Raw genomic sequence first — 23944 nt, 5'->3', positions numbered from 1 at the left:
CTAGATTGTCCACAACCTGGGAATTAGATGCTTTTATACTGTTTGCGTAAAAGGGAGCGGCCATTTGACTGAAAGTGTCGGTCGGATTTTCACGAAATTCGGTCTCAACCATAATTATGTAACGGTGATAAGCCTATTTCTGAACGGTTTTGAAAATAAGATAAAAATAGTGACCTCTAGATGGCCCACAAGCTGTAATACTATATGTATGGTCCTTGCAACCACATCGTATCTTTAACTTATTATTTGGTTCACACTTTCTATAGAGCCAAATCACACGTACTTACTGAAATTTAGTTATATATTTATAGAAAAAACATAATCTGATGAAAACACAGATCCTATTTCCTTTCGTTTTTTATAGTTCAAAATTTCGTTTTACTTGTCTTTACTACACTAGGATCTGGAAAAGTTGTTATACTACCGGCGTTTTGCGTGAAGTGGGGGACAAGCCAATGAAACGGTCTGTTACGGCGTGCCATGCGTGGAACTGTGTGTAAACCACAACAAACGTCAACGCTGATTGATTAATCAATTTATGACGTCATAGGGTCAAAAGCCACTCGTACGACCCCTGACACGACCTTCGAGTACAACTTGTTAGATCTTCATGTAGTTATAAAAGAGGGTGTAGAGCGAAATTCATCAGAGCTCACCCAGACTTTCCGAGCAGTCATGATAGATGAACATTGAAGCTCAGCAGTTTTAATAAAGTTGTAGAAACGGACTAACCTGTAGTTTTATTTACGATCACAAAGGAAACACAACAAGGAAGTCCGATATTACTACAGAGTTACAAGCCAACAGTGAGGCTGATGTCCCCCGCCGAAATCCCAAAATAAATAGATGACACATATTAATTAATCGCACATTTATTTTTTTCAAAAGTATCGAGCAATCAAACTACACACTAAGTTTTATCACTCTCTATCAGATAGAATCAAGATTATCTTGTCCCAAAGCATCGACCAATGAAATTGATTAGCTCTGCTTAGCTTTAGCTTGAAATGTTAATCATTGAAATCAGTCAAGACATTCACCTAGTGGACATCTACATCAGGTTTAAACATTCTACCTCAATTAAAAAGCAGAGTTTTTACGTTCCAAAGTCTTGACCAATCAAATTGCTTATCGCTCCTTAGCCCAGGCAGAAAATTCGCACAATCGAACTTAGTCACGGTAATGATATAATGAATCCATATTCAGAGTTTCATCGCTCTCACTTCATTAAAACCAAAGTTATCGTGCCCCTAAAGCATCAACCAATCAGATTGCTTATCTCTGCCTACCGTAAGCAGACAATGTTCCTCATCGAAGTCCACCAAGGGATTCACCTAATGAATGCCTACACCAAGTTTGAACATTCTACCTCAATTAGAAGGAGAGTTATTGTGTTCCAAAGTCTCAACCAATCGAATTGCTTATCGCTCTGCTTACCCTCAGCAGAAAATGTTCATTATCGGACTTAGTCAAGGTATTGATGTAATAAAGCTATACACCAAGAGTCCTCACTCTCACTTAATTAGAACTAAAGTTATCGTGTCCCAAAGCATCAACCAATCAAATTGCTTATCTCTGTTTACCCTTAGCAAAAATGCTCATCTTTGAACTCCATCAGGGCATTGACCCAATAAACACCTACACCAAGTTTGAACATTCTAGCTCAATTAGAAGGAGAGTTATTGTGTTCCAAAATCTTGGCCAATTAAATTGCTTTTCGGTCTGCTTACCCTGAGCAGAAAATGCCCATTATCGAACTTAGTCAAGGTATTGATGTAATGAAACTATACACCAAGTTTCATCTTTCTCACTTAATTAGAACTAAAGTTATCGTGTCCCAAAGCATCAACCAATCAAATTGCTTATCTCCGCTTACAAGCGGAAAATGTTAATCTTCGAACACCATCAAGGTATTGACCTAATAAACACATACACCAAGTTTGAACATTCTAGCTCAATTAGAAAGAGAGTTATTGTGTCCCAAAAAGTGTGACGGACAGACAGACAGACGGACGGACGGACGGACAGAGAGACAGACGGACGAACCCATTTTAACAGTCCCCTGCTTTCTTCAAAACGTGAATGATTTTTCGTATAATAAGAGGTCATAAAGTTACAGTCCAATACGCGCCAATATCGAAAGGAACCCAGACCTTTGGGATATATCAAATTGAATGAACCTGGGTATTACATTTTTTTAAGGAAGAGCGGCCATTTTGTCTGGCAGCTTGGTTCCGATTTGCACGAAATTGGCACTCAAACGTTATTAAAGTGATGTATTTGAACGGTTTTTACAATTAAATAAAAACCGTGGGTTCTAGAGAGTCCACAAACTAAAAATGTATATAAGAGGTTTCGATTCCCCGGTTGTACGTGACAAGGAGTAGGGTCGCCTGTCCAACGTCGTGGGTTTTCTCCGGGTCCCCCACACCCCTACGCGCAAGCGAATTATTGAAATGGAATTGAACCATATGTTAGTCCCGAAATGACCCAGTTTGTGTCGAGTGGACGTTAAACCCCATCTCTCTCTCTCTCTCTCTCTCTCTCTCTCTCATATACAGTATATTTACCCAGGTGTGCCGCTATTTTTTCATGTGTTGCAAGGTGTGCCGTTGGCAAAAAAGGTTAAGAACCACTGGTTTAGATCATAAGGTATGTCATTGGGTCAAATGGCGTGGTTTCGATTCCCCGTCTGTACGTGACAACGAGTAGGGTCACCTGTCCAACCTCGTGGGTTTTCTCCGGGCCTCCGGTTTCCTTCCGCTGCTTAAGACCCCCTATGTGCAACCGAATTATTGAACCATATGTTAGTCCCGAAATGACCTAGTCCGTGCCGAGTGGACGTTAAACTCCCCCCCCCCCCCTTGGTTTATTTATTGTTACAGCATAAAAACTAACGAAACAGAATGTAAAATTTAACAATTTATTAGTAGATATGTGTAGGTAACAAAATAAATGATATCAAAACAAAACAATCATGATAAATTTAATGATGATAAATATCAGTATGTAAATATATAAATGCATAAAATATAATTCAATAGTCTTCAACATATTAAAATAGTGTCACAAATAGTACAGATACAATTAATTAGTCATGGACTTGAGAAGCGTGCATGTAAGTAATATATTAACTTTACAGAATTTTGAATTTAAAATACCAGAATTTCTAAGTAAGACATGAAATAAAGTCTTGGAAATTCGTATTTGCAATTATAGTATAGATTATCTCCCTTTGGCACTGATAAAAAAAAATGGTTTTATTTACTCATATGTGGAGTATTATGATATAAGAATGATTCCGAAGGGAAAAGAAGATGCACCTCGGATGATTTATATAGATCATTATCAAGTTTTAATTAACTTTAATAAAACAGCTGTAGAAACTGTCAGCGATATGAAGTAGTTTCCATAACTTAAAATCCCAAAAAACAATATTCATGTCAACTGCGTCATATCTTTCAATCAACATACTATCCTACTTATATACACCATCAGTAGCAAATTTCTAGTAATTGTTTTGGACTTCATGCTGATCTATTAAAGAGCTTTTCACCAAATAAAACTATTGAAAACTCTGAAAAGGGAGAAAACATCCCGAAATGTGATCGAAGAAATTAAAAATTTGGACAGATGACTCTTTTATGTCCCACTGCACTGCAGAGGTTCGCGAGCCATCAAATAAATTTCAATAGCAGTGGACCAAAAAACAGACGCACTGCTGACCAAACATTATAAAGTCCATATTAAATCTTGGTCTCCAATTTCTTCTTGGTATTGTTCCTTATAAGGCAAGAACAATCTATAAACATGTAGTCACATTTTGCGAAAGGGTTCTTTACTATGTTTATTCGTGATTCACAGTATCATGTCACCATTGTTATTTATTAATATTATCCATTAATCAAATTGCCATTCTTGGGATTCCGGTAATTTGTAACCATATAGATAGATCACAGAATTGACTTCAACAGGTCTCAGATTCGTTGCATGGACAAACTGCACCATGATTTTAAGTGTTTTACATATGAAAATCACAATTGAGTACGCATCCTTATACACTGCATTCTTTCCTGCTGCCACAATGAAACACATAATTATAACTTATGTCATTCAGTTTTACATATTTATAATGATACGCTCTACATACCATATGTACAATGCTACAAAGATGTATAACACATTTGCATAAGGCCAAAATCGGGATCAGGGTTCAAATTTGGATTAAGATCATAAACGTTCTGATCAAATATATTTCCTGTTTGTGCTAGAGCTTCATGTGGTATATAGTTTGGATCAGTCATTATAGATGTGTCTGTACTTATCTGACGTAAAGCACCAAACATTACTGAAAATAAAAACAAATACATTGTTATATTAGGACAGATAGTACGGTGACCTATTGTTGCTATACGTTATACCCTTTTCTAGTAATTTATCTCTGCAATACAATGAACAAGTGTTTCGCAATGAAAACTATGGTGGGAACCGTGATATACGATTATTGAGTCTTTACAGTAGTTTATTCCATACCACTATACCACGAATATTATAACAATGCCCTTTGGTGCTTTATGCTTTATCCGCAATGTCGCCTAGATAAAGTGGTGAGAAACAATGCCTTGCGTTTACCCGTTCCACTGAAAATATTCACCTCCATGATATTTTATACATTGTTGTATCAGGTAATAAGCTGAATGATAAATCATTATTAATTGTTTGCTATGCGAGAAGGGATTTCCTTCGGTCCTTTTGAGGCATAAAATAATATGGTATTTCACTGTTGACGAATGCAAATGGGCTGATTTGGGTCCGGGCAGTGGTGATTCCACTTACAGTACTTCGAATTCTGACTGTCAATGGAACATTTACATACACTTCTACTTGAGGACCGGACATCGTTTTGATCACATTTGAACGACTATAGACACGCCTTTCATACCGGTATTAGAACCGAGAGATCAGAATGGTATAATTTACAATAATCGTAAACACTTACCTGTCCGTAAATTAGCTAAAGACAGATTTACACACGACCAATCCATAACAGAACGATAGAACCCATCCATCGTGGTGGTTATCACGGAATTTTTAAATGAATCGAACAAGGGTCGAATGAAAAAACTGAACTGATCAAATGTTAAGAAAAAATATTAAGATTTAAAACACTCCTATCCTATCCAAACTAGGGAATAACGTATTGTATATCATTAAACCATTTTCTCATGCTAGCGCAGGTGAAACCACGATCAACCATTATCTAAGGCGTACGTTTTAGTCTATACTTGTCCACCCCGCTCCATAAATTTGAAGTGACTGTTGTAGCAATATCGGACCTCCTTGTTGTGTTTCCTTTGTGATCGTAATTAAAACTACAGGTTAGTTCGTTTCTAGAATTTTATTATTAAACTGTTTAGCTTCGATGTTTCTCGTTCTCAATAAAGCATACATGATAGCTGCTCGGAATATCTGGGTGAGCTCTGATGAATTTTGCTCAACACCCCTCTAACACGTTAATTTCCATTTCCATTCCCATAGAACGCGGGGGGGGGGGGAGAACATTACCTTATTTGGTCTACCAAACACATGTCATAAACAAGATGGTATTGGATGGATATTTTGACGATGGTAAGTAATTTACCGTAATAGCACTGTTTTTTATATATAAATATATCACTCAATTAATTAAGTACGCCTGATTTGACTCTAAAGAAAGCGTGAACCAAATGATTAGTTACAATATGGTTGCAAGGACAATAGTATTACACTGTATCGCCTGCCCACAGGTCACAGTTACTTGCAATTAATATAACCGAGATGAAATGTTACAGCTTTTACACGCCCTTGGGGATTGGCAGTTAAATTAGTAATGGTAACCTTGGATAATTATGTTCCCCCGACCTAAACCCTAAAAAGGCAAAGAAACGCCCCAAAACGGTCATGTAAAAATAGTTAAAAAGTTAAAGACAAACACGAAATAGAAAGCTTTGGCAAAACGAACACCAAAAGGGGGATAACTGCCTTTAATATTTCATTACAGGAAGGATACAATCCAAAATTTCCAATTATCTCGAGTTCGTTGTTGAATATAATCTTCTAATCTATCATTTAAAGTATACACATTGTCGTCAAATAAATTTCCTTCTGGTAAAAATGTTTGGTAACTTCTGCAAAAGGAATAATTTAACATTTAACATTTAACATTATTTAAAAACAAAATTGACAATTCAAAACACTGCTTTCGGTAATTGAAGTAATATAGTTGTGGTACTGGGTATACGAGTCAAATCGCTCGGGGGGGGGGGGGATATTTCAATACCATAACAAACTATATACATGCAGATTATATAAAGAATAGGATTCTATCTCGCAGTTGGCTAAGGTTTACACTGACACAAAAGAAATTTATGTAATGTAATGTCAACCCCCTTATGGTTCGCTGTCACTATTGGCTCATTAAAGGCTCAATACCACTCTTGTTGTAACTGAATAATATGTCCCAATCTTTATTCTGGTCAACAAATTGTACTATTTTACAATATTCCAATTAATTGATGATACAAATTTCATCTTAACACACCTTATTTAAAAAAAATTGGAAAAATTCAAATAAATGATTTGAAAAGCCTGACGTAAAGCTTTTCAAATGTGACTTGGATTTAAAAATATTTTTGAACCCTCTGGACAAGTAAAATAGGATTTAATGGATAATTTACACAACAGGTAGGACACTAACACATCTAGTACTTAGAATAAGGCTATTTTTTATTTTCTGGAGCTGTCAAGCCAGCAAGAGTGTTATTGTCCCTTTAATATGAAACATCCAAAAGCATAAAACTCAAAGGAAGTACTTAAATCATGTTTTTTGCTTAAATGTTTCCGGATCAACCGTGTCCGCAAATTATTTTATTGTACATTTAAACATAGGGTACATTAAAAGTTCATTCCATTAAGGGCTTTGTGTTATATTAATACTTACTCTATTTCTGTACTAAGTATGGCGATTTCTTGTTTTAGGGATTCAATGGAGGTTTTATGTTCTTCCGATTCAGCTAATATTTTCTTACTGTAGTCTATAGCTGTACAAAAACAAAGATAACAATCATAGTCTTTACATATAATGTTTCCAATAATAAGTACAGAGATAGCAACCGAATAGAAACCCAGTGGACAAGCCTACAAGACAAAATGAAAATATGAAATGAAATGGGATTTAACGTCCTACTGTTCTGTTCCAACTGGGCTAATACTCCAGGGGAAATTTTGCCCGGACAGCGGCGCTACGGTCTACTCTTATATCGACTGCCGACTGCCAAGGTATATTTTACGTGCACGCCTATGTGTACACGGGACATAGAAATCTGTCCTTGTGAGGCCCCATGTCCTGCACCACTCACAAGGGGAAACCACCCTGGAAATCACAATGAACTTTCTCGGCGAACACCGGAAGCGAGCCCGCGATCTCCAGTCTAGCGAGCCAGCGCCTTACCCACAGCGCCTTAGCCACCGTAGCTCCCGCTACAAGACAAACACATCCTCGCACACAGCACTGCAAGTAATACAAGTACTATCGATGGTGGGAACGTTGTCCTGTTTGGTACTGAACTAAGGTTGTAAATTATATAATTTTTATCCTACCTTTGAACAAAATATCTGATTTGCTGTCTCTACCGGACGTGATCTCGCCATATTTTGGTACCATATTCTTAAGCGTTCGGAAACAATTCTAAAATAAATGTAATAGATTTTTTATATCATACATAATACAGACATCAGTTACGAATCAAGATTGGATATTGAGTCTCCTCAGAGGGAACAGTTTCTCTGTATGGTTTCTCTTATGATATGCTATTCTTCTGTTTTTCACCGATCACTAAATATTTGGAGACATTCATTTCGGGTGTTCATGTGTCAGCTTTTCCGCGTTCTTGTCACTACGTTATGTTTCGGAAGTCGCGGTGGCGCAGTTAGTAATCAGGAATTCCTGGATTCTCTCTCAGTGTTGGCCGAGAAATGTTATCTGGATTTTCCGGCGTGGTTTTCCAGTGATGCAGGATGGGGGGAGGGGGGTGCTTGCAAGAAATAGTGTCTAGTCGTTCGGATGGATAAAAAAACGAGGCCTCGTGTACACATTGGCATACACGTAAAAGAACCCTTAACATATTGAATTCGAGATAAGAGTATGCCTTACCGCCGCTGTTCGGGAAAAAGTTGCCTAATAGCACATTGCATGGCGTATGCCCATCTTCATTAGCCAGGATGGAGCAGAAAAGTCGAACGTTAAACCGCATTTCATTTAATTATATGTCAGCTTTTCGGTGTTCTTGGCCCTATTGGTTGGCCATAGCTGCGTTCTATTTCGTTTGTTTCTTATGCGTATATTGCATAACTGGCATATTTATCGAATTTACCTGAATTTTACCCCGTCTTCGGTGTTCAGCATTGATGTGTGAAACACGTTTATGTCTTGGTATTGGGTTGCGAGGTCGACCACATTTACGTTTAACTTTTACAGGTTGCTCTTTATTATCATCTGTCCTCATACACCCACTTAACACAGACGGGGGTAACTGTCCCTAAAATATATATAAATACATAAATAAATATAAGATTTGAAATCAGTATAACTTGACTGTTGACACCGTCTCCAAAAAATAAATTTCTCTCCATAAGAATAGTGTTACTCTAACAAACCATAAATTCCTGTCCAGACGACGTATCCATGCTCTTGAATTATATTAAGATAAATGTGAACTGTCTTTATTTCAATGGTCGCGTTTCATATGTACGCGTCTTTATCAAAACTATACCTCATCCCATTTCATGAAATACGTCGTATTGTTTAACCCTGTACATGTATAAGAAAGCCAACTGTAGGTGGCTCAATCTACACGGAAGGTGAAATAGATATCATGTTACTATACCGATTAAACGATAGTCGGGTAATATTTCTAATGAAAAAGTGGAATAATGACGTTTGTTAAAGTTGATTATCACGATGATATTGCGTCCTTCCATTGTTATGGACATGGCGTGATTGGTGGCATAGCACCTCCAGACATTGTTTTAAGATAATTATTCACCTCGCAAACTGGACACCCCTCAATGTTTCTTTTAATGATAAGTCAACCCCGTAAACAACCCATTAAGCTTTGGTCCGAATCCAGATACGATATATATATGGATAATAATTTTTGTTGTACGTTCTATCGATACACCTTGACCTGTGTCTCTGCTTGTGGTCATTAATGAAATCGTCCAGACTTCTGAAATCCATGTGTAAGGATCAGGGGCGTACATAACGATTTCGTTGGAGGGGGGGGGTAGCAAAAATTGCGACGACTAATCTACTTGCCCCTAATACGAGTAACTTTGTCAGGAGCCTAGCACCGCAAGTGCGATTTTTCTAGAGGCCCCCCCCCCCCCCGAAATTTTTTGAATCTAGAGCCCTTGAAATGCCATTTCCTGGACATTGGGGGAAGATTTTGCAGAATTCTGATGGACAGAAAACATTTATAACATAAGTAGAATACGATTTAATATTTCTACTGGGATTGAATATGCAACAAATAAAAATTCATAAGTTCACTAGATTGCTTTAACATTTCATAATTTAAATATTTTTTATACATCCACATTTTCATGTTGACGTATATTGTCGTCGCCCCTCTCCGTCCAGACGTCTGTTTGTGTGCACTCTACAGGTCACAATGTTTATCCGATTTTGACGAAACTTGAAATATAGGTCTATCTCCCGTAGATCATAATTCGTTTCGAAATTGGCATGAATCGGGTCGTAACTTTGTGGATTATGGCCTCTGATTGTACGAAAAATCACGTGTTTATCTTGTGGACACTTTGGAGGTCAAAATTTTCATCCGATTATGATGAAACATGAAATGTATGTTTATAACCCAAAGATCCTAGTCCCTTTCGATATTCGCGCATATCGGATCGAAACCTCCTGGATAATGACCCCTGATTGTATGAAAAATCGCGTTTTTAGCTTGTGGTCCCTTTACAGAACACAATTTTTATCCTATTCAAAAAAAAGGTTCGAATATATCACCGTTACACCAAAATGGCCGCTCCTCGTACGCAAATAGTGTAAAACATGGTATATCAAGGTTGTGGACCCTCTAGAGTTCACAATTTTAATCCGAATTTGATCGTGACTTCCTAGATTATGATCTTGGTAGATATCTGCCATCATGCTGTAATAAAACTAAGCTCAGCTCAGCGATGCAAACGTACGCGAAAATCTGCCAAAACTCAAAAACTGCATTGACGCAACGTATCACGTATACTTTACGGATACGTGATACGGATGGGAAAAATTTCGCATGCCCAAAGTCTCTACTATAGTTTTGCGTGAGTAGGGTGACGTATATGCAATTAAAGTGCACGGATTTTGGAATGTTTCCCTTCTATTTCGGAATTGTTTTACTTCATTAAATCATTTAGTCTGAGACCGACTGCAGTGAGCACTTATTTTGAGATCGACTATTTTTTCCCTCGGGGGAAACATTTCTTAGACCAACATAGAAACATACGCACAACAGAATCAGAGTGAAAAACATTTTTTCAAACATGACAAGTTTATGTTATACAATAGTTTTGCGTGAGCAGCTTGACGTATTGAAATACAAGAAAACGATTAATTATATAAATCAGAAAAGCTCAAACAATTGCTGCTCGAAACCCTCTCAATAGTCATATCATTACTACACAAGCAAAAATCTTAAGGATATAAAACTGAACCACGTGGACTTTTGAAATTATTAAAACTTAATTTATCTTATGAAATTTATTTTTTTTGTTTTTCAGCAAACCCCGTACTCAAAAACAACAAGGTCAGACAGAACCAAACCATTCTAAACCCCTGTATTTGATTTGTTGGTCATAATTTATATGCCTATTAAATGTAAATAGAGATTTGTATCAGTTGTCTGTCTCTATTGGTACTTGAGGGTTACACGGACTAACGGGGGAAAATCGTTTCCTGTTTTTTTTTTTACTTTCATTCATTAACCTTATGAGAGAGAGAGAGGGAGAGAGAGAGAGAGAGTGTGTGTGTGTGTGTGTGTGTTAACGTCCACTCGACACAAACTAGGTCATTTCGGGACTAACATATGGTTCAATTTTATTTCAATAATTCGCTTGTGCATAGGGGTCTTTAGCAGTGAGAGGAAACCGGAGGGCTCGGAGAAAACCCACAAGGTTGGACAGGCGACCCTACATCTTTGTCACGTACAACCGGGGAATCGAAACTACGCCAGTTGATAAAATAAGTACGTGTAGTATGTCCATCAAGGTATTATGAGTATTACTGATGATACTAATAACAATTCATTCTAAAAATCCAAACTAAATGACGTAGTATTATTGCTAATTGTCATGGTTACCATATAAAACATACGTAATATAATCTCGGTTATATTACTTAACGTGGTAAATAAAATGTATTAGAATGTCTGACATCCATGGACGTGCGACATAAAGGTGTTATAACCCCTGTGATATAAATTATAATGTGATATGTATATCTTGATGTTTATTAGATTGAAGCTGAGAGTAGCGAAGCTCCCTATCTCTATTAAATCAACTTTTATACAATTATAATCTTGTCATAACAAAACTGTTATTTGGTTAATGCTTCACACTTTCTGTGATACTGGCCCAAAATATTATACCTCAAAATATATTCACCATTTCTAAAATTATAAGGATTAGTTTTAATACTTTTGAAGTAACAAAACAAGGGTTGGGATATGATATCAGTGGAATAAGTGAAATACAGAATTGTAACATATTGGAATAATATCTAATATATAATAAACATGATATATGATAATTGGCATTAACCTTAACCCTATGAATTCAAAGTATGGTACTTATCAGAGCCGGGATCAAACCCCGCACTGTGGATTCCTACCATTTAACATACGCCAAACAATATTGGTCGCCACAGCTTCCGCCATTATCTCACCATGATCTAACAATGAATATGATCCCCAAAACTTATGAAATGTAATCCAAGATTTTAAAATGATTACTTTAGACATTATGAATAAATATCAAATTTATACTGTATTCAAATAAAATATTTATTATATCCGAGGTCAGAAAAAATCGGGTTATCATACATATAGATCTTCTGGTTTTAGAAAACAAAAAAAAAGAAGCAAAACAGACGCTGGTGGTACATATGTTGTGTCTAGATTTTATTACCATTAATGACTGTCTAGTTATTCCAGAGTTATTAAAAATGAATAATTTTAAGTGGATATTGGCGCCACGTATAGACTGGAATGAGTATAATGAAAATGAAATGGACTTTAGCAACCAGTTGTTCTGTTCTATGTGGGCTAATGAAGACGGAAATACCCTGGGCAGTAGCGTCATGGTCTGCTTAAGGATTCTTTTTCGTGCAGGCCAAGGTATACGGGATGGGGGTGGGGGCTAGTTTTTTCGTTCCACCCGAAAGACTAGACGCAGTACTTGCCACCCTCCGCCCTGTACCACTGACATGGGGAAATCACGCAAGAAATTCCTCACTGTACCATTGTGGCTCCTTGGGCATAGTGAAATAAGAAATATTGAATATATAAGTATTTAATCAGAAAAATAATATATATAGTGCATGTCTACTTAATCATAATTATAAATTTTAATGGATACTATATATTCGTATATATTGTTAAGAAATATCTAGGGTGGATAATCTATTCAAATATGGTTAGCGCGTTCGCGTTGTATATCATAGCGTCTGTCATTGATTCAGCTGGCGTGATTTCGATTCCCTGGTTGTACGTGACAAGGAGAATGGTCGCCTGTCCAACCTCTTGGGTTTTCTCCGGGTCCTCCAGTTTCCTCCCACTGCTAAAGACCCCTACGCGCTAGCGATTTATTGAAATAAAATTGAAGCAGGTGTTAGTCCCGAAATGACCTAGTTTGTGTCGAGTGGACGTTAAACTCCATTTCTCTCTCTCTCTCTCTCTCTCTCTCTCTCTCTCTCTCTCAAGAAGAAATACCGGGTGACACAAAAAAAGCGTTCATCACCTAAACTTGGTCGACGAAGAGGGGTCGTCAGGGACCTCCAGTGGTTCCAGCAGGATGGTGCCACCCCCACACCTCAAACGAATCATGTGCATGGCTACAGCAGTGTTTCCCTGACCGACTGATCCGCCGCATTCACAGATTTTTATCTGTGGGGATACCTTAAGGAGAGTGTGAATGGCAACAACCCCCAGACTATCCCTGATCTGAAGGCAGCAATCACAGCAGCAATAAAAGCGATCTCAAGGGAAGAATGTGGCAGGGTCATCGAGAACTTTGCCCGCCGGATCCAAAAATGTGCTTGCAGCACCGTGGAGCTCATTTAGAGCACATTTTTTGAGCGCCAGTTAAACAAAGAGTTTTTGTGGTACACACTTGAAACTTTGGAGATGTCTGCTGCTACATAGACTTAACCTAATGTAGCTGAATTTTTGTGTTAATCTAAATAAAATTTTGGAAGTTATTCGATTTTTATTGATGAACGTTTTTTTTTTGTCACCCGGTATATAGTGTATCAACTAATCGGGTGATCAAAAGAAAATATCTACTGAGTATGATCCAATCAAATACAGCATCACTCTTTAAATACTTTGATAATAAAAATATCTATATATCTAAATTCAATATTTAGATTTAATTTCACATTAAATTAAAACAAGAAGTCGACAAGAAGAGACGACCATTGTCAAGATCGGTCGTATTTTTTCTGTTACGTCTATTTTGTAAACCATGCTTACGGCTGCCACCCGGATCCATTCACTTGATTTGATATTTGTTTTGTTTTTTTTGCAATGTCTATATTCTGTCTTGTTCGCAAGTTTATCTTGTGGATTTTTGTTTTGCGTGTAGTGTGGCCCTCCTGCACTTACTAATAAAGGATAACCCAAGGATAACAGATACCCAAACCAATGAATCGACAACAGATACCAAATTCAATGTTTTGACTCCAGATACCTAATCCAATGAATCCATAACATAGTCTGTAGAAAATAACCCTATTAAATGAATCGATACCATAGGCCTATTATTATGTCTATAGAGAATAACCGACAACAGATATCTATGGAGGATAACCCAATCAAATAAATCGACAACAGACAATTATGGGGGATAAACCAATCAAATGAATCGACAACATATATCTATGGAGGATAACCGAATCAAATGAATCGACAACAGATATCTATGGAGGATAACCCAGTCAAATGCACCGACTATGTCGGATTACACAATGTAAAATAAAATATCTATAGCAGATAATCTGAAAAAATAAATTTGTAAACTATACAACGGATAATCCAGTCCTATCTATGAACAATACAAAAATACAACTCCTTAAACAAGAAATGGTATAAGATGTTCCAATAAGCCTAGCCTTCCCTCTGCAAAAAAATCTTTAGAGCTATCTGAAGCGCATTTTTGTACCTGGATTTCAGAATCTACGGGGATCAAGAGAGTCACGGAGAAAAGATCACCAGCATAGTCAACCGCCCGGTGATTTACATACAAAAGTATACTCCATAACAAAATTAATTGTTAATGGATATGAAATATATGCAATTAAAAATCGCACATAAGTATCTAAAGTGAATATTGTAATCAAATAAAATCACATACGGATGTAATTTGGCAAATCCGTACATAAAGTTTGAAATATTTATAGATGAGTTTATGTGATTGTTGCAAACGTGGGTGAAGGATTTTTGGCCACGTTAGTGTCATCCCCAATTGTCCCTCTTGAAATGCATGCATATATGTCACCGTGTTTCATTCCACCTCAACATCCAAAAGCTCAACTTGGCTTTAATCTAAATACTTATTTGGTATACTTATTTTGGTACTTTTGTTCTAAAATGTAATAAAAGACTCGAGTGTTAGATAAACTTGGGCGTCTTCCTTTGACGGAAGTGCTCATGTACTATAATTCAGTACAAAGTGCGGTGTACCCATTGCTGTTATACATATAGATCAATTGTAAATCCATAAATTTACATTCTTTGTTAAAAGACATAAATTTAAAGGTCAATATATTTTTTGTTCGTAATTCTTGACTTTTTGTCGACATACCTTCACCTGTGTAATAAATACAGTTTATGTTCTACTTTCTAAAATAACATTTTCTCATTTATGATAGTGTGCTTTACCGTACACAGCTGTTTAACTGTGTACTTCTTTGTTATTCCATACATTGAGTCAATGGTTATTAATATACATGGCAATTTATGTATTTTTGCAAAGCATTTGTTGATTCATTATCTTATTGGCTATTGCTGATCACAGAAATAACTGATAAGGTATAGAGTTTAAGACAACGAGTAAACTTCTGGCCCAAATGAAACTGGACGTGAAAGGAAAGTCTTATAATAATATAACATTTCTATATGAATATAATAGATCTTTTATAAATGTAATAAACGGGTATCTAACTGATGAATTTGAGAGAGAGAGAGAGAGAGAGAGATGGGGTTTAACGTCCACTCGACACAAACTAGGTCATTTCGGGACTAACAAGTGGTTTAATTTTATTTCAATAATTCGCTTGCGCGTAGGGGTCTTTAGCAGTGGGAGGAAACCGGAGGACCCGGAGAAAACCCACGAGGTTGGACAGGCGACCCTACTCCTTGTCACGTACAACCGGGGATTCGAAACCACGCCAGTTGACTCAATGACAGGCTTATGATACAGCACGCACGTGCTAACCATTCGGCCATCCAACCCCCCTGATGAATTTGAAGTATACCGTGGTGTAAAACAGGGCTATGTCCTTGTCACTATTTTATTAACGATTTATATAGATGAAGACATTTTAATTATATATAAAAGTAATTTTAAATGTGGTATTGAAATTTATGGCTTGGTATTGTTTATCGGAAATAAGCATAAAAATACCCACCCCCACCCCAAACCACGAACCCAAAGCAAACAAACCAGAACTCCGAGCAAAACAGAAAATATATAAAATTGTTAAAATCAGACGATAGACGAATGACATCCGAAATTGACCGCACGTGCTTGATCTGTCGTCATTATTAACACAGGAACGATTATTTACATTTTTAAATTGCTGGGTATCAGGATTATTTGTAAAACGCTTATCATTATTTGACCAACATGGGTATATATATTTCACAAAGAGATAAACCATCCATACTATTTGTTCTCTAAAACAAACTATATAAAACCCAAGACAAAAACGTGGATCACTCGTGAGATATGCTTTATGAAAACACAAGCCTGTAAATCTTGGTGCACTAGCACTGAAGATTTGCTATAATCTTTAAACAAATTCTTTGATCCTTAATGGGGGGAAATAAATTCACAATATCTATATTGTGCAAATTGCTTGTGAAAAGGGTCAAATGTGACAAACCTTGGGCTTTATCAATTGTGATGATCCGTGCATAAATCTGACATTTTGGGGTAGTGCTTACCTAAAGATGGAAAGGAACAGAAACGAATGGTTTTTAACGTCCCTTGAAACACAACACCTCACTTTCCTCATTTTGAGACTGGCTCACTGTTACTCTTTTCTATGGCCACATAATGATACGGCGCAAAATCTCACCCAAGATAGCAATCCATCACATTCCGTTTCAAAGTCAGTGCTCTTATTGTCTGACTACATTGACACCGTCAATAGGACATTTAGTCAAAGTGTGCCCTGAACAAATGTAGGAAATTAAAATACAAATATAGTAAATATATACAAATAAACTAATATAAAAAATTTAAAAAGAAATAATAATAAATACGTCAGGCGATGTAAGAACAAATCAAAAACGCACGGGCTATATATCCTAGTCCATAGTTGTATATATTACTAGAATTTTAAACAGTTGTTTCGTCAACTGTACAGTAACATAACGTATAAACGCATTGATAATAAGTCGGGTCACAAGAAAACTCGACAACGGCGGCTCTTGTCGGAATCCTGAGTCCCCTAGAGCTAAATCGTATAATTAATGTTATCGTCTTTGGATATGACATGTTACGGCCCATATGAATATATTGATAAACAATTAATAAATAGTAAAATTCAAGAGTTTACAAAATGGTTTGGAAATACCACAAATATTATTAAACCGAATTGTCTGAACATTCTAAATAGACGATATTATTTTCTCTCAATTTCAAAGTATCCCGTCGGTATTGTTGTCTAGGGAAGATATATAAAAAAACATGAAAAATATAAAAATCAAATTTCTACAACACTATAACATTATTTTTTAAAAAAACGAAATTTAAATATTCCATTCCTAGTTAACCAACTATTACGTCACAAACACACCAAAACGCAGATAATATAACATTTAAAAAAAACTTACTTCTGTAGAAGTCGAGTCTTCTTCGTCGAAATTGAATTCATCAAACAATGTGAGATGGGTGGCGAACATGTCCCCATTCATGTTGGAGTCTGCTATGTTATCTTGTGAGCATTTCTTTCTAACTGTCTTTGATATTGCGCACGGAACCATTTTCGATATTTAGGAGCGACGTATTTACGTCCCACAATGCAATGTCTAAAAGAAACTGTTATATATGTCGTTGGTGTAAGTAATCGTAGAAGAAAAACTAACGTACTATATATCCTCTAAACTTACAACAATAAAATAAGACACCAGTTACCTATAATTTAGTAAATCTGATAACAACCTGTGTAGGACTGGGAGAAGCGAACCCAAAGGTAATACTAGACTGATTGACAGGACCCTATGTCAGGAGATAAAAGTAAACAGGGGTCTACAATACGACTCCCTACTATTTCACTATATAGGCAATCCGGTCAATAACGTGTATAACATGCAACAATTAGATAACTTTTTGTATATATATACTCAAATATCAATATCCTTATTTGGGGGTCGGGGGACAGTTTGAATCTGTATTTATGATCTTTTAATTGTCAATATCATTAAAATTTATCAGTCGCTAACGCCTTATCAATGATCTCGACGTGCTGGGTTCGTTTTCTCTAGTCTTACAAATCTGCCGAAAACTTGATCATCCATGATCAACAGTCTTACAAATATCGCATTAAAATGAGAAATATGCCGAAAACTGGATCATCCGTGATCAACAAATATAAACACACTTTATTAACTATATTTTAGGCTACCGCCTCTCAGAAGTTCATCTAGCTAAACCATTTTGTTGTAGTTTTTTTTTGATTTTTAAACCAGTTGACTATATACCCCATGTTATCGGATTGTACAATATTGTTGGTTGTTTAGCACACAACAGAGTCTATACGAACGTTCTAAAATATTCGATATCACTTCTCGTATGAATCGTTTACAGATCTATTGACTAGTATGTGCAATAAATATATAACTGATTTCAGTTCTATAGAGCTTTACAATTTCTTTAATATAATAGATTGACCAAATAGTTATGGAGTTCAGCTTACGTATGTAAATTCCATTTACTTACGTACTACAATACCCATTTAATTTTGAGTAAACATTCTATCAAACAGGTATGACCAATCAACTTCAGATATTTATCTAAGCTCTTTAAACATTAAACTTATAAAACAATACCGTTTGCAATATATTATGTATGGGTTTAACGTCCACTTGACACAAACTAGATCATTTCAATTTTATTTCAATAATTCGCTTGCGCGTAGGGTCTTTAGCAGGGGGAGGAACCGGAGAAAACCCAAGTACAAGCGGAGAAATCGAAACCACACAGACCTTATGATCCAACGCGCACGCGTTAACCATTCGGCCACCCAACACGAGACCCTCTCAGACAGCATCGTAATCTAAGTAACTGCTCCTTGACAGATCATCACAAATTTCCTGTTTTCGTGAACTGTTTGCTGTAACTTCTTAACATACAAAAACCCTTCATACATCCAAATCAATAGGAATGTAATTCCTAAATCCCAATTCTACCTGTGATATAGAAATGAAATAAAATGAAATGAAATGGGGTTTAACGTGTATGAGGGACATTTTGCCCGGACTTCGGTTTTTCGTCCCATCGGTCCTGTGCCACTGACAAGGAGGAACCACGGAGGGAAATTTCTATGAACTTTCTCGGCCACCGCAGAGATCAAACACGGAACCTCGATCCAGGTTAGCGAGCCACCGTGGCATCACCTGTGATATAACCGGTACATTCCAAAATAGTACAATAGCTGTTGGCCCCTAAACACGCCTGCTCTATGTAGTAACAGTCCCACCAGTACAGTAAACGGAAACCGAACCATTTTAAGCGATTTGTGAGCACATGACGCTATAAGCAGCATCATTACATGCAAGGATGATGTCTTAAATAGGTTGCCAGAATGGTCGAATAGTTGTAAACAAATGGCACAGGCGTAAGAATATCCTTAAACTTTAAGCTCAATGATAGTCGTACAATTGGTTATGTTCTTATAGTGATACGTTGATAAAATATAGGTATCAAGGGCAGTGAAAGCTCAGTATTCTTGCATGATGGATACAATAAAGTGGTAAATGTAACCGTAGCGTAGAAAAGCTGTAGTAATTTGTAACTTCCTTTATACTGTCATTTTATATCTGATCAAAAAAATAAAATGGGTAACCATGTATGAAGATGTTGTCAAGTAATCTTAAACATTATAATCAGATTTGAAAGGAAAGTATGAAAAAAAAGTATAAAGGCAGTTTAAAAAAAAAAAGGATACATCAGACACGGTGGTTTTGTGTATGTCACAGGTTAACTTGCCAGACGGCCACTTGTTCAAACACAGTGTTAGCCGAGAAAGCTCCTCGGGTTTTTTTCTGCCTAGTTTCATATGGTCAGTGGTGTAGGGCGGAGGACGTGACAAAGATATGCGCCTAATCAGTCGGGTGTGGCGAAAACCCAAGGTCGCATGTGTATTCATTGACGTACACGAAAACGGACCATTGACGATGAAGAGCAGGCGGTTTCACTATTTTCGATACCTTTCGAAACATTTATGGTTCAAAGACAATTTGAAATCTACTCCCTCGGTTCCTTCAAGGTAATAAACTGGAACGCTGGTTTTTAAAATATTATGAAACTGTGGACTTTCGCAGCAGAGTAAAGCAGGCATAATTCTGAAAAACTCTGCTATGAAAACTTCATGCAATACTTTATTTTGCACAACTATTCCATTTTAAATTAACATCTAAATTGAAAAACATTAATCGAGTATTCCAAATCAAAAGTGGAAGTAACAGGTACGAATGAATCACAACATAAGAATAAATGCCATTTTGGCCAATGTTGATAGATCAAGGTCCTAATGTTTACATATATGCAAATCCTTAAAATCCGTTCAAATGGTCTTTGGAATCATTCACACTTAGAACACATCGAACGTCTAGAAGACCAGTTAGGAATGCATGGGGTTAAGTGGGTGTTCATACCGGAAAATCAATTTGGACACTCTGTGGTAAAGTTCGACATCGGACATGCGCACGGCGTATCACGTTATGCGGGATATTTTCAAAATCGTCATTTAAAGGACGCTAGCTTTACTTAAGGCGCTGACTGTTTTAACAACTTTAAGGTAATATATTGTTGTTGTTTTGTCTAATAAGGTAGACAGGATGTTTCAAAAGTAACAACGAAAATTAAATTATGTGAATTTGGAAGTAGATATGGAAACGAGGTTATATTGCTAGATTAATCATAAGCTCGGTCCTAGAACTGGCTCTGTGGCCCCGGTTTATTCCTTTCTAATTTGGTGCCGAAATCAACCCTAAAACGAGATTGTGCAATTCGATCAATACTGATAATTTTGTGTGGGTTCATGGCAATTCCGTATAATTGAGTTGTTCAAAAATGCGCACTACGTTATAAATAGATTCGACATAGAACAGAAACGAGAAGATATATACGTATTAGATGGAAGGTAGTTTAGCACTTCACCTATTTTACTTAAAGGAGTTAAATCGCTAATATTTGGGACCTAGAAATTGACACAAATGGGTTGAAACGCATATAATAATGTAATATGAATATATAGGCCTATACACTGATTTGCATCCAATCGTTTCCGTTTTTACTCTAGTTTTAAATCAGTTATGTTCTGCGAAATACGTCAGAAGTCTCAATCGAATGGCAATCTCTAAAGTCTGTTTTTTCCAGTCTATACCGATAGTATTCTCCATATATAAGAATGTGTCTAGCCTCATTCTTCGAGTCCCTTGTTACAAATGGTGCTGAAACGCATTATAGTACACGATTCGTGTACTAATGGTAAACCTTTTGTCTTAAATATTGGATATCAGAAGCCCATCTTTTCCCGGTAAGTTCACAACATCAATGTCGATTTAAATTGACAAATAATTTGTGTTTTCAATGTCGAAGACTTTGGATGATACTAACTTAGAGACTTAGCTACTTTAAAGCAATAATGGCGATTTCGTTACAATATCAAGTTTACGAGAGATTTAAGTGTAAAGCAATCGTTGCCATAAATTAGCAATGGGTACTTTTGTTCGACTTACTGTAATACTAACATTTATAATGATGCTAAAAGTCGGTCAGTTGTTGCGTACTAACATCGAATTAAATGATCATACATAATGTTTGTCGAGATACGCAATGCAGACATCTTCAGGTGGACTAAAACGGTTTGCGAAAGATAAAGCTGCCAGGTGACGAAACATACGTCCACTATCAATTAAGTCGTCCAAGCAGTTAATTAAAGCCTCCAAGGTTCTAACAACATTTCATGTCAATGCGATTTCATTCCATTTCAGCTTTTCTTAATGATGGGTGGTACAGGAGGAATGACGTACCAGTCGTATCATTAAGGAGCTTGTCCGGATTATAAATTGTTCACCAATCTCTTAAGACGAAGTTTCACGGGAGGAAGAAAACGACTTCTTAAAAGTTAAAGAGTTAAGACTAAAGAGTAGAGCACTATTCAGACTGATAATGAAATTATGACCGTACCCCAGAGTCCGTAATACGGCATAGTTGTTTGTGGTCTTAATCCAAAATAAAGAAAGAGTTGGGACTTAAAGGACAATGTTGGTGTCAGCCATTATCACATGTGATAGAACTCGTTAAACACGTTCCAAATTTTAATACAGAGATCATTGTTACGATAGATGCGTAATGAAGGTTTCAACAATCGGAAGTGACGAACGCAAAAGGGAAACAACAGTTATCCCTCTATATAACTGACTGAAGTGAAGAGTGATAACAGATGAACGGGAGAAATTCTGCTCACTAATAATTCCTTCGAAGACCAAAATTAGTTGTGTGAGACTGTTAGAGAATATCTGACAATTCAAAATGTCACTAGATAAGAGAACACGAGAGAAAAAGTAACCAAGAAAAGGAGAGGAAAGTCTGAGAAGCCTAAAAGTTTATCAAATAATTTTCAGTCTCCTCCTGTTAAAATGACATGTCCTACATGCAGAAAAACTGTACAGGGGATCAGGACTGCATTCACCGTAATTGAAACTTTAGCTCAGACATTAGCCATAAAATTTAGCTGAGTACATTACGACTACTATGTGAAAGTTTCAGATATTAGCCATAAAATTTAGCTGGATTAAGTCCGCCACTGATGGTCTATTACTGATTGTCTATTGTTTCATAGGCCACCACCGATGGTATGTGGACCAGTCGTCCACTGATTGCCTGTGGCCCAATCCACGACTGATGATCTATTGTGTCATAATCCACCACTGGTATCATCGCTTCCTGGCAAAATTGGAAAATAAATAATTGGAGGTATACATGTAGTCTGATTGCATATAATCCAATCCACTAAGGTCAAAGTTGATTTTGAAAGATGATGAATTCGCCTGAATATCGCTTCCATAATTAAAATCAGGGTGAGTAGGGTAACTGTAAAAGTCCATATTATTTCCACAACTAGGCCCCTATCAATGCGGAAACGACCATATAGGAGTAGTAATGTACTCAGCTAAATTTTAAAGCTAATATCTGAGTTAAAGTTTCAAATGAAACTAGTAGTAATCTACTCACCTAGGTAATGATCGATCATAGTTGTAAGTAAAGTCATCAATAAAGGCACAATGTACGCACTTAAAATATCCCCACCTTCCCCAGATGGGAAGTAGGTCTTTAATATGTGCGCATGAAACCAACGTTTGCACATAGTGATTGCAGAATGTTTTTTTCTACATGTAGGCCATGGCCTTTTACCAGAAGGAGACTGAAACTTGTTTGATAAACTTTGTTACTTTCAAATGTGGCATATCGACGGTCAGTTGACTAAAAACTAAAAGATCAAAAGCCGCTGAAGAATTCTTAAAACCTGCATTGGGATGTTTTATAACTAGTTCAGAAAGAAAATGCCTTGCTGAATAGTGTAAACGGGATAAATTGCCGTTCGAAAAAAACATTAACCCATGACCCACCTAGAGTGCCCCACAATTTTTGTAAGTGGTGTGGCCTGACTCGTGACCCACCTGCAGTGCCCCACAGGCCTTATGCTCGATCCGTGACCAACTACATTTATGCGTGGTCTAGCGTGACGCATTACCCACTTAGAGCGTGTACCATTTCCATGAGTGACCTAGAGTTCCCCACAATTTTTATGCGTGGCAAAGTCTAACAATTTTTATGTGTGGTCTAATGTTTTTCGGTAATTATGTTTGTTTTTTCGGTATTTATGGTTTTTTTTAGGATTTTTTTCGATAATTAGTATCAAAAAAGTTTTTTCGGTATTTTTCGGATTTTTTCCGGTATATTTTCGGAAATCCTTGATGCGTCACTGAGCAGTACTGCTCGGTTAACTAACCAATGCAAGGTTCTAGATTTCATGTCAACCTTGATAACTTAACACGGATCACCGTCAAGGGCAACGTTAAACTTTTTACTGATAGTAGACAAAGATAAAGAAGCATATTAATATGAGGCAACATAATAAAATCAAGGTATTGGCAAAAAGGACTCG

General features: G+C 36.7%; 1 protein-coding gene across 3 annotated transcripts in view; it reads right to left on the bottom strand.

The window, feature by feature from the left end:
• Positions 1 to 2945: 2945 nt before the first annotated feature.
• Positions 2946 to 23944, bottom strand: part of LOC126810030 (MLX-interacting protein) — a 48989-nt gene continuing 27990 nt past the window's right edge. The window contains exons 1-7 of one of the 3 annotated variants that reach the window (XR_007675034.1): positions 8695 to 8782; positions 8412 to 8576; positions 7639 to 7726; positions 6980 to 7079; positions 6050 to 6167; positions 5000 to 5129; positions 2946 to 4348 (exon numbers count right to left, since the gene is read on the bottom strand). Coding sequence is in view for 1 of the 3 variants with exons in the window: in XM_050534949.2 (XP_050390906.1) it covers positions 4164 to 4348; positions 5000 to 5129; positions 6050 to 6167; positions 6980 to 7079; positions 7639 to 7726; positions 8412 to 8576; positions 17385 to 17534 (936 nt within the window). In the remaining 2 variants the exon portion in view is untranslated. Of the gene's footprint in view, positions 4349 to 4999; positions 5130 to 6049; positions 6168 to 6979; positions 7080 to 7638; positions 7727 to 8411; positions 8577 to 8694; positions 8783 to 17384; positions 17718 to 23944 lie in introns of those variants that run through there. The other 2 variants (XM_050534949.2, XR_007675033.2) reach the window with 2 other exon arrangements.

This window comes from Patella vulgata, chromosome 2, assembly GCF_932274485.2.
Source record: "Patella vulgata chromosome 2, xgPatVulg1.2, whole genome shotgun sequence".
In the NCBI taxonomy this organism is placed as follows: Eukaryota; Metazoa; Mollusca; class Gastropoda; family Patellidae; genus Patella; species Patella vulgata.
This window is presented reverse-complemented; position numbering and strand designations above follow the sequence as displayed.